Here is a 12,809-nt window from a genome sequence, read left to right as displayed (position 1 = left end):
TTATACTAATTTGACACTAAAAATAATGATGCTAAAATTTGACAATTTGAATGACAACTCCATTAAACACAAAACTGTTATAATGCAAATATAATAACTCAAACAGCAGCAACACAATAATATGAATTGCATCTACAGAGAAACTATCAGAAAGGGACCAACAAGAGAAAGAATCTTCGCAGCTAATTCTGAACGGCTCATATCTATCCATAAAGTACTAATTTAGTAATCAAAGCTACATTAAATAATTTTTTTTTAAAAAAATAATAATTTAAAAAACGGAAGGATACTGGTTCTCTCTAATCATTAAAACTAACTAGATGGTCAAGCTGTTCTGTTGTGAGCCTAGTCTGGACTACCTTGATAATTAAAATTATTCATCTTATAAGTCTCTTTTGAGATGATCATTCATGCCAAAAAAAAAGGTTGAACGGACTTAGGTAGCTATATGATCGGATCATATTTATTATAATTAATATAGATAATTTTAGAGATAGACCGTCCATTCATTTTATCACAAATGTGATCAACTTAAGTAATTATTGACGTTCAATCAACTTAATTATTTGCAAGAATAAGCATCTCAAAAGAACTTTCAGAATGACCGATTTAGATCACAAAAATAGACCCACGCCAAGTCCACAGCCAGGCAAGTGGAGGGTTCAATCAGTTTTACCAATGGGAGGGAAGCCCATCCCCAAAAGAAATATCCAAGAAGCTCCCATATCAAAATGGGTTTCCTCTTCGGAGGGTCCCACTGGACCATAAACAATTTGACAGCTTTAAAGGATAAGCTTTCAGATGAAAATAAAATCCTCCTAATAGCCCAGTTAGCTGGTTCATTCCTCACTCCAAGTGCAAAAGGACACCATAAGGGTGGCCTCTTGAAAATTCAACACACTACACTACACTCCATGAGAAACCCTCTTTTCTTTAAACCCAATAATTCAAATCATATTTCAACCCACTCTTCTTCTTCTTCTTATTCTTATTCTTCCCAAGCAAAGCCATCTGTTACATGAAAAGATGGATCTTCAAGAGTGGGAAATCCTCCCTGATGATGGGTTCCTTGAAATCCATGATGATGGAGGCAAGAAAATTTTCTCCAGAAAATATGATGGGGTTGGTGATCCAAACACTAGTGTTTTCAATATGAATTACTTCATATGCCCATCTCCAAAGTCCCAAAAAACTCATCCCCATCATCTTCATCTTCCACCGCCGAATCCAATTCCACTTCAGTTGGATCATCAACTGGCAGTGAAAGAAGAAGAAGTCACTAATAAAATCCCAAAAGCTCCAGCTGTGGAAACTGATCAGGACGCAGTTTCACAAGTTTTCTTCAAGAAAATGAAGGAAAATGAATTTGTCGACATGAAAATGGATTCCCCAAAGTCCAGTGGCAGCAGGGGAATTCTGCCCCAACCTCAAATTGATGCTGCACCCAAGTTTCAGTTTGAGGATACTAATAAGAAAGGTGAGGAGACCATCGAATTGGAATTGGAATTGGAATTGGAATTTGAGGGTAAGAGTGGATCAGAGATGAGAATCGAGAAAGAGAACAGAATGGAATTGGATTCAGATGAAAATGGAAATGGAGGTATCAACTTGTGGAAGTGGAGCTTGAATGGAATTGGTGCTATTTGCACCTTTGGAGTGGCTGCTGCTACAATTTGCATTGTCATCCTTGGAAGCCACCACAGAAACAATCAACACCGCCAGCAGCATCAACAATTTCAGATCTATTCTGATCAAAAGGTCTATTTAGATTTCTTAACTATTCCTCTTAATTTTGCAATACCCATTTTCAGCTTCTTCATTAAACACTTCAATTTCATTATTAGAGTTTTCTCCTATGTCTGCTGGTGAAATATATTGGTACTGCTTATGGGGCAATCACTTCTTTTTTTAAAGAATATGTATTATAACTTATTAAGAAAAATAATTTAATTAAGTTAAAAATAGTTAATTATTAGAAAGTCGGAAGGGGCTATTTTTAGTTTCTATTTTTTGACTTTTATTTCATTTTTTGAAACTGAAAATTTTTAGTCTGGCCTAACTTAGATGAATGTGAAGGGGGATGTTAGGGATCTAACGTAACCGCATGAACTATCCACTAGATCAACTCCGTTACTTAACTTGTATCTTGCAAAAACACCAAAATAAGAAGAAGAAAAAAAATGTGTTGATAATCAGGAAGTTGAGGGGGATGCTTTTGCTTTGTGATTAACCTACACCACATGGGGGCTAATGAAATATGATACACTTGAATCATTAGACCATTGAATAAGGGCACATTTTTAATGTAAAGGCATGCATGATAACAGGGCTTTGTTCACCAGTAGAGGAGACCTGAAATAACACATGAATTGTGATAATACATATATGTGCAGAGGATGAAGCAGGTGGTACAGCATACAAGTAAATTGAATGAAGCAATGTCAGCAGTGAGAGGTGTGGCTGTGCCCTTAACAGTGACTAGAGCTCATTTCACTTTTGGGGGTTACTATAATGATGGTCTTCTTTAATTCTCTTTACTCATATTACATTAAGATAAAGAGAAGTTACTCATCATGAGCAGCAGCTTCTTCAGATCAGATCATCCATATTAAGAGCTTTTATCAGCAGCAGCAGGAATAATAATACTATTGTTGGGTATATGATGTGATGTACTATATTGTCAGCTTTACTAGTTCTGTTTTTGCATATTGGGATCTTTATATGTTTGTATTTTGTTTGTTCATAGGCATATATAGATATTGAATGTGTGTATTGTAAATGTTCTCCATTTCCATTCTTGCTTGCGTTGTTTTTGCTTCCTCGTGCTTTAACTATATAAAACCACTTATGCTGTGTTTGGTTGAGAGATTTGAGGAGTGATTTGGAAAGGGTAATGGAAAAGGTAAGTGAAATGTGAAAAAAATATACCTACATTTCACATAGTTTCACACACCTTTTCTCTTTCCCTTTCCAAATCCCTCCCTAAATCTCCTAACCAAATACAGCATTAGTGTGTGTGGCATGCATTCAAATGCTAATTTTTGTAACAGACAACTGCGTTTGGAATTTGGATTTGATTAAGAATTTGTCAGGGGAAAAAGAAAAAGAAAAAGAAAAAGAATGAAGGAGTGATAAAATTTTGATTTTCATTTTTGTCATTTATCCCCTATATTTTGATATCATTTTTGGGAGTTGATCATGTGAATTGTCTACTACAAAGCACTAAACAAATAACAATGATTTTTCCTTAACATATGACATAAGACGCCACTAAAAACACTTGTTTTTTGGTGTTCTTTTATTCTTTTGGTAAACTGCTACGTGTGATACAAGATCTAGTAATTACTTTTCCCATGAGTGAAAAAATTACATACTTTTTTAGGACAAGTAAAATAATGTTTTGTACTGAATGAATTTTATCATTTTTTCTTCATTCTTCTCTTTGATAGGTAAAAAAACAAAATTTGAAAATTGTCTAGTTGTATTGAGAAGCCTCATTTATTTATGCCTTTTTTTTTTTAATACCTATATTACCTTAATATTACTAAGAGCTTTCTTTTTCCTTTTTTTTTTTTTGAGTTAATATACTTTTCACCATGTAACTTTCGTTTAAATTTCACTTTGGTTTGCAACTTTTTAATTGCAACAATTAGATTCACTTGATTTCAATTTAAGATTTATGTGGTCTTCTTGTCAATCCACAATTTAAAATTTGAATACAAGTTAAAAAATAACGGCAATTGGTTAATGGGGGAGAACTAGATAATAAAACTTAATTATTAGCTAATCAGAACTCTCAACCTTTGTAGATTTTTTTATTACAAGCCATGAAAGGAAGAGAAAAGGACCAATTGAACAAGTCCAAACCATCTCTTGACAAAGAAGGAAACAACCAAAACTATTTAATACAAATTAAATTTATTGAGGTGGGAATGAGTGACCCACCATACAAGGGTGAGTCACCCCATTGCTTGTGAGTGTGAATGACGCACCAAACAATGCCTACTTGTCAACAGTGATGGCCTGGGGTTCACTAGAATAAATTACTCATGCCATGACCCAACTAGAAGCATGTGTAGTTGGTTTGTCAATGTCTTTCTTTGTTTTCTTTCCAAAATTTGTTTTAAAAAATATTTAAAAAGTGTTTGATGAAAATAAACATAAAATATAAAAAGAAATATAAAAACAAAATTGAATTGGTTCCTCAAAAAATATAGAGCATCTATTCTACCCTTTTTTAGGTGCTATTTAATATATCAAGAAGAAGCTCTACGTTCCCAAAGAATCTCAACAACTCAAAATCATTGAGCTTCCCTTTTTCTATTAGGTGTCTTGATGAAAGATTTGGAGAGCGATTTATGAAGAAAAAATTTAAAAATAAAATAAATAGAATACAAGTTAAATTTTATTCATTTTTATTTTTTTTTCACCATGAATCACTATTCTATTCAAATTATTGATCCAAACACGACCTTAACTACAAGAAGATCCTAATGGCTCTTTAATTTTAACAAGTAAGAGATTGGTAATTTTTTTGTAAGCACCTCCTCCAAATTATCCTGATAAAACGTGCAAGCAAGCTAATTGGGTGAAATGCCCCATCCTCAGGTTTCAGGTTCAACATTTGAAATAAATGAAGAAAGAAACTTGTGTACATCATGAAGGTGGACTAGAAAGTCCACAATTTAGCACGAGAGTGGGATGCATCATCATGTAATGCCATGCTTGACTATTGAATTTGCGCACGAAATTGGGATACATCATCATGTAATGTTATGTTTGAATATAAAATTTGCGGTCTGAGTTGTTTCTCTGGCATAGCTCTGACAGAATGGGTGAGTGAATAGAGAGAGAATTCACTGTTAATTCATATGTAATTCATGTTATAAAGAAAAAGGATGTTACATTCATGGAAAATGTTTTTCTATTTGGGTTGCATTTTTGAAATTAAAATACTCATAGTTGTATTAGTGGTAGTGTTGTAGTGGGAAAAGTGGCGGTGGTGATGGTGACAGGTTGAAGGTGGTAGCGGAAAGTAGAATGATTGTATTTATAAGACTTAAATTTAGAAAATATTTTATATTTCATAAAAAATTTTTGCCCAAATGAATATGATTTCCATTGACTACAAAAAAAGTTTTTAGTTCTTTTTCTTTTCTTTATACCAAACTCTATAAAATACAAAAAAAAAAAAAACTACTGTTTAATTTTTTATTTCTTTTTACATGATTTGGGTAACTGTTTCATTACATCTCTTAATTTTGTATTCCAATGATCTGACTAAGACTGTCTGAAGTGGTCTCACACTCCGCTCCTCTCCTCTTATCTTTATCAACTTTAATTCTAAGTCATTAGAATGGAATTGGAGGAACAAAATGAGGGAAAGAATCATTTTTCATTCGTAATTGACTAATTTTAATGATGTATACCTTATTTATCTTACAAGATTACAAAGGCATGTGAACTTAATGATGCATAGCTCATTCGCATCTGCTGCATATAGTGGTGGTTGCTTCTGAATTTCTTGATTTTCTTGATTTGGGTAATTAGCCAAACACACCATAATTCTAGAGGTATATATATATATAAAAGAAGATCAAAAGTAAACAAATGATAACAAGTGAGAATCAAAATTCAAAATAAATCACAAGAATTATATATATAATGGAAATAATGACAATAATGTGAATATGTTAAAGCAAAACATTCACAAAAGAAAAAATAACTAATGAAAGCCCAATCAAAGGAGTCTCAACTCAACCCCTTCTCTTCCCCAACCTCATGATCACCATTAGCCCCTTAAACCCATTTGGAACAGAGAAGAGGATTGAGACACAGACCTCTCTACCCAAATCCCATTCCAACAAAAAAAAAAAAAACCCAAATGAATTGCAAGCTCAGAGAGAGAGAGAGAGAGTGAAAATTAGAAGAGAAGACCAAATGCAAGGGCGGTGATAGAAGCAAAAGCTGCGGGTACAAAGGCGGTGGCGTCCGCGGTAGGGGTAGGTGCAGGGGCCTCTGCTGCAGCCACATTTTGGACAGCTGACACGGCCATCAACATCATGACAACAGCAACAAAAAGCTTCATCTTCATTGCCTCCATTGTTATTTTTGTTGTGTATATTGAATTATGCAAAGCAAATTTGCAATTGAAAATGGAGAGAGAGAGAGAGAGAGAGAGAGAGAGAGAGAGAAACAGGGGAAGAAAACAGAGAAAAGCAAAGCAAGAATGAAAAGAAGCAGTGAGTGGGAATGGGATGGTTGGTAGTTATATATAAGGTGTGTGGTGCGGCCAATGTAACCGTTAATTCAACTATTGTTTCATTTTGCTTTTGCTTTGCTTTTACATTCATCGAATTTTAGGCCAATTTTTACAGGGTGTCCTATAACTTTTAGGTGCCATACAGCTGTATGCCAACGGCTCTCTGTCTTTTTCTGGGGTCCATCCATCCATTTTTTTAACCACCCAGAAACTTTAGTGGGGGGCCTCAATTTGCAAAAGAATAAGGGAGAGGTGCTTTGTAGGGGCAATTTTCCTCCACCTTAGAGCATGTTCTGAGGCTCTGCCCTGAGTAGCCAAGGGTGTTTTTGTCTTTTCAGTGCCAATACAATTTTGTTTTTCTTGAAGATATTTTAGTGTGGCTATAAGAGGGGAAATTGTACCATTTCCTTTTTTTAGTTATGATTCATAAGTTTTTTTTGATTATATCTCGTATTGTATTTAATTATGATATTTTTATTTTTTTTAGTTATGATCTAAAAAATATAAAATTATTTTATTTTATTTTTAATTATAAAATGATATAGGTATGTACCATAGTATTTCTCTATAAAAAATTGAATTATTTGGTGGAGACTGGAGAGATATGGGGTTGATGAGCTGTTTCATCTTACTAGGAATTCCATATGCTCTCAATTATGATATGTAACATTAGCTCTGGAAATGGTAAGGGCGGCTCAATGATTCAATTATTTATTTTTTTCAAGAGTGGACAGACTTTGCCTTCATGTGGGGCTTTGTCAAATGTTTTTTTTTTTTTTTGGACAAGACACGATTGTTTGAATATGTTAGTTACACCAACCTCTTCTCTTATTTTAAAAAAATTTAACAGATTTTATAATTTTAACATAATTATATCAATTTTTTTTAGTAAGGTTACAAAGACAGAGATTAATATAGATAGTTTTTGTTTTGAAAAAAAATATATAGATAGTTTGAAAACACAATCATAAATAAGATATCATATATATTTCAGTATAAAATAATATTATTTCTGTTCACTATATATATTTATCATAATTGAACATAAAAGGAATCAACTTGAGACTTATTATATCAATAATGGTATGTGTTTTCATATCATAAAATAAATAAAACTTGATATAAAATTGTGATGAATCTAACAATACTGAAGAAAATACTGTCATCATGTCATTATTGTAGTTGTTGTGTTGATATTGATTATTGTTCATTAAAAATTGACATGAACTCCTCTCCAGCGGATCCAAGTGGGAAGATTGAGTAAAACTCAATCATACAAACTTTGTTCAAAGGCAAAATGAGGTTTAGTGTTGATTTTCATTTCCTTTGGTTGCTTATGTTTTTGTCGACTTTTTATTTTAAAAAATTCCAAAAAAAAATGGCAAATTTGGTTGGCCAAAAAACTGGCTTTTTGGACTTTTCACACACCCTAAGATAGTGAAAGTTAAAACAGTAATTTTATTGGCCTCTTTAGCACATTCTTCAAAGTAGGGAAGAGTAAATAGAAGACTAGAAAAAAAAGAAGAAGTTGTATTGCCAAACATTTATGCCTTTTTCAAATTTAGACTTTTCAATTTTTTTTTTAATAAGCAAAAAAACCAACTTCTAAATCAGAGAAAAATTAACTTTACAAGTCTAATCCAAAGAAGAATACTATTAATTGGAAAATGAAAACTAGTCATGGAGATCAAGAATTGCCTATGAAAATGGTTTTTTTTTTTTTTTTTTTTTTTTTTTTTTTTTTTTGTATAAATAAAAATAAAAATGCACATTGTTAGAGTCCATAATCAGGTGTCAACCCCAGATTACCCTTAATTTGCACTAATCAAAAAAGTCCCACTCTCTTTTCTTTTTTCTTTTTTTTACCTTTGTCAAATTGGCTTTATTTAGTCCCATAATTTTCTCATGCTTTTTCTTTAACGGTCAAAACAATGAAAACCTGGCATTGCTTCAAAAAAAAAAAAAAAGCAAAAGGAGCAGCAATATGTCTAAAGTATGTCCATAATTCAAACACTTGCCATTCAAAGGCCCATTTCACAATTGTTTTTTCAAAATGATGAATTCAAAGGCTGATTTCACAGTTCCCAACTGTGAAAGAAATGACTAAGGATTCTACGTTTTCAAATTTCTCTGTCCCAAGACATTCATAACTACTGGATCATTAAAAATTTTGAAATACTCCAGAGACAGATATAATCTAATGAATGAGAATATTTTGGGACAAAGTAACATGAAGGTTTGAGAACAGTGGTGAATCCCATGATGGAAGAAATAATCTTCAATGAGATGGGCCCAATGTACCAACTAGAATTGAAATTGTGGTTGATGTTGTAAGGTTCAAGGGAAAGGGGCCAGGACTCCACATCAACACAACAGCCTTAAGTTGGTCCCCTCCTCTTAACAATAACCATATAACACAACTGTTTTTCTTTGTGATGAATGTCAAAAGAAGTCTATATGGCTTGGTGTTCTTTCCTTCACACAAGTTGGTAAACATCTTATGATATCTTTATAATATGCAGCCAGCAACTGATGTGAACAGTGTTTTTTTTGGGATATATATGCAAATCAGGTCAAATTGATTTGTGAACCCATTTGATTTATGCCTACTCACAGAATCAGAATGTACTGATTCAGAGGCTGACATTCTCTTTAACTAAGGGCACCTAGTACATAGGGCTACCGTTAAAGTGGAGTTTGAAGAAGATAAGTTGTAAGCAGCCTTAATCTAGTTTTTGGAGAGATTATTTGTCACTCGAATACATGCCACTCTTTGACTCCATTTGATAATACCCACACATGCAACTGCTTGAAGCTGCAAAGAATGTGAACAACAACAAAGGAAAACAAACCAATATTATTGATATGATTTGTATGGCTTTCAAAATATATATATATACATATATATATATATTTGCAAATGAAAACAAGGAAAGGAGGGGACACAAACAAATTGTGTTGTTCCATGTTATTTGTCTATAGTAGAATGGTATAGGGAGGACCTGTAAAACTCACCCTAGCCAAAATGCACGCCTACTTATGCCATATGAAAGGTGTACAAGTGCTACTTCTAGAATTGGGTTCTTGCGTGGAAGCCCTTTCTCAAAATAAGGTAGGTGATAGTAAATGAAGGCAAAAAACAGTAGTGGTTCTTTGATGAATTGGTTAGGCACTTGATGGTTTCTTTTCTTTTTCTTTTCTTCCGTTGTTAATTTCTTCTCCTCTTTGATGGATTTTGTTTCAAGCAAAGCCAGGATTCTGAAAACCAATGGATTAGTTTGTTGGCCAAAGTTGTACTTGTCTCACTGTTACGTACCTTCTTATTAATAAAATTAACAGAAATAAAAACAAGAGAAATAAGAGAAAAAGACTCACTTTGAGGGCAAAGACCTCCAATTGGTTCTCATTGAGGAGAAGCAGCCCTCCATAACTTCATACAAGTTAATACGTAAAAGACTTCCAATTGGTTCACATCGTCTACTTTTTTTTTATTATAAAATTTTGGTACGTAACACCCCCTGGTGTAAAGATCTTACTTCTGTATTAGTTTGAGATCTCTTTCCTATTTTGAGAGTTTAGTTGTAACATTGTAATTACTATGTCATTATAATTCATTGTACTATGATACAAAAATTAAATTAAGATTGTGGAATTAAATGCTTCATGTGAGATTGCAAATGAGACCGCATACAAATAAGATTCACATACAAATAGAGAGTTTTTGAACCCTTGACCTTCCACAGGAGTAACGATTTTGGTCTAGTCCCATATGTTTCTTGCCATCCTAGTTATAATTGTGAAAAAAATGTATGATGGTTTCGTATTGCTATAATGTTGTATAGGTTTCGTAAGTCATTTTATGCCCCTAAAATCCCAGCATGCAGTTATTTTCTTTCTCCCTTATTTCCGTCCAAACAAACAGGTTGCATATACATAACTTAAGACTTTGGTTGGGTTACTCTACCAACAAAGCAAATGAACCATCGAACGTTCTAATGGACCAGTTGTTTTTTTTTTTATTTGTCAAGTTTGATGTCTAAATTCGAGACTTACTATTGGTCGATGGAGCTTCTCCTTCCCTTATTTCACTTCTAACAGGTAGAGAAAAAAAAAAGAAAAAAAAAAAGAAAAGAAATAATTCAGCAATAAACTTTTTATAAACTAATCCCAACACACTTGAGAGAAAGCGCAGTGAATTTCTTTTACAATGAATCTTTGTAGTTTTAGCCTGGAATGCCAATCACCATTCAAAAAGAAGAAGAAAAAAATGCCTTTTTTTTATTACCAAATCAAGGGCAATCACAAATTGCAAGAAAGTATTCAATGTCTCACATAGGTAAAGATTAATTCACTACTTTTTTTTTTTTTTTTGGATTCAAATGAAGAGTTTAAAACAAACAACACAAAAGAACAGATAAGACTAGGGAAACTTAATCCCTTCTAGAGCCAACATGTAACAAGTTAGCAGTTAACAAAGAGAGGATGGAAACAGGAGGGTCTTCCTTCAAAATGAGGTGCTCTTGTTGATTTACTCCTAAGTTAGCCAAAGCATCTGCACATTGGTTCGCTTCCCTGGGAATTGTTTCAATAGTGCATTGGCATCTTCTAAGAAGGAAGTTAGCATCTTCAATGAGAGCCCTGTATGGAGAGTTTTCCCCACCTCCACTTCTGATAAGCGCCATGGCTAGCTGGGAATCGGTTTCAATTTGGATGTTGGCCAATCCCTTTTCCAGGATGATGGTTAGACCCCGGTAAATGCCCCACAACTCAGCTTCCAAACTGGAATAGTTGCCTAAGTAACCATAAAATCCCTAGATCCAAGTACCAACTTCATCTCGGAGCAGTCCTCCATAACCTGATTGTCCAGGATCCCCTCTAGAGTTTCCATCAGTATTCATCTTGAGCTTACCCGCAAGAGGACAAGACCATGACATTAGTGAAGGTTCCTTAAAGTTTGGGTGCAGGAAGACCTGGAAGGCTGCCTGAGTTTCCAAAGCCTTGTTTAGAATAAAGTTCACACTGGTGTGAGGAGGTTGAGTAATGTTCTCAAACACTTGTTTGTTTCTCTCTTTCCGTGTGGTCCATAGAGTTGTCAGAAAAACTGTTGGCCATTGAATATCATTAATGAGGTCCTTGCTTTTGAGATTAATTCTGATCCAGTCTTGCAGCGTAGTATGCTAGCTTTGTTGCCACCAAGGAAGGTTCCTCAGGTTCGCCCATAATACCTTAGCTTTTGGGCAGTTGATGACAAGGTGATGCATGTCTTCTCTAGTGGAGTGGCATCTGGGGCAAGTGTCTGATTCAAAGAGATGTCTAATTAACCTCATATGATTGGTGAGCAGTCTTTCATGCATGACAAGCCAAAGGAAGCTTCTAAGTTTGTGAGGTGCCTGGATTTTCCATATCCCGAACCAGTTGGTTCCATCAGAATCAGAGTTGGCTAGGGCTTGGTAGGCTGCTGCTGTGGAATAATTGCCACTGGAGGAGCCCCTCCAATGAGGTGTGTCATTATAGGTAACATACCTGGGCCTATATATTCTAAGGATGGCCTCTTTTTCTTGAGGGGATATGAGGTGCTAGATAGAGGTTAAATCCCAATTGCCCTCTTGTAGACGTCCCCGAACGTCTCGGGAGGATGAGTCCCGTTCTGTTCATTTGGGCTCACTACATGTTCGGACTCTCAAATTGTCACGGTTCTAAATCTGAACCAAAGAGTCCAAATCCGGCAAATCGTTTTGAAAAAACAGATTTTGAAAGAAGTGCCAAACATGGACTGTTTTGCCAGATACAGAGTCGCCACCTAAATATTTTATTTTGGGAAAATTTAGGAAACCCTGACTCGTTTGCCTAAGGCCACGTGTCCGTCATCACCAAAGTTGCCTCGGCTCGGGAACTTGGGTACGATTGGGGAAGGTCAATTCGTGAGCACCCACGCTCGCCCGATCAAAGATCGGCCTCTACTAACCATGATATCTATTTTTGAAAACATTATGCATTCTTATTCCGGTTATTAGCCTAGATTTTCTATGTGATGCGCACAACATACAAGTACAAACTGGGTCGCCTGAATTGGAACAAAACATTTCATGTTTGTTTATTTGAAAATGGTTTGATGGTGCTACCCGCAAGTAGGCTAAGACGTGGATTTGCCACCCTCGGATGGGCTTAGAAAACATGATTTTGCCACTATCTAGTGTGCTTAAAACTCACAGTCAACGAATTGTTCCAATTCAAATAACCCAGCCTTCACCCACAGGCATTCAGGCAGTTTATATCACATAAGCACATAGCCTCATGGTAAGCATGCTATCATGGCAGTTACTCACACGCGTGCAAGGATGCTAAAGCATAAAACTTACCGAGTACTCCAAGCCAAAACATAAGCTAATTAGAAACCCATGCATGATCCTAATTATACAAAAATGCCTAATGCAACATATGCAAGATACAACTAAGATAGGCTCAGCTATTCTAAAGATGGCATGCGAAATGCTACAACTAACAAGTATTCAACTCGGAATTGAAATGCAATGTAGTTAGTATGATG

At 34.7% G+C, this 12,809-nt stretch overlaps 1 protein-coding gene across 2 annotated transcripts; it reads left to right on the top strand.

Annotated features, from left to right (window-relative positions):
• The first annotated feature begins 322 nt into the window (after nucleotides 1-322).
• LOC114292660 (uncharacterized) lies at nucleotides 323-2,779 on the top strand. Of its 2 annotated transcripts, none has more exons than XM_028236666.2 (2): nucleotides 323-1,758; nucleotides 2,394-2,779. In XM_028236666.2, exons 1-2 carry the CDS (start codon nucleotides 1,027-1,029, stop codon nucleotides 2,526-2,528), a joined length of 867 nt encoding a protein of 288 aa, XP_028092467.2. In that variant the 5' UTR covers nucleotides 323-1,026; the 3' UTR covers nucleotides 2,529-2,779. The 2 variants fall into 2 exon arrangements, with proteins under 2 accessions (XP_028092467.2, XP_028092468.2); XM_028236667.2 differs by having other exon boundaries at nucleotides 800-1,758; nucleotides 2,328-2,779.
• Nucleotides 2,780-12,809: the final 10,030 nt, after the last annotated feature.

Source organism: Camellia sinensis, chromosome 10 (genome assembly GCF_055761805.1).
Source record: "Camellia sinensis isolate YWXY chromosome 10, ASM5576180v1, whole genome shotgun sequence".
Lineage (NCBI taxonomy): Eukaryota > Viridiplantae > Streptophyta > Magnoliopsida > Ericales > Theaceae > Camellia > Camellia sinensis.
Note: the sequence above shows the minus strand (reverse complement) of the source record. Positions and strands in the feature narration are given on the sequence as shown.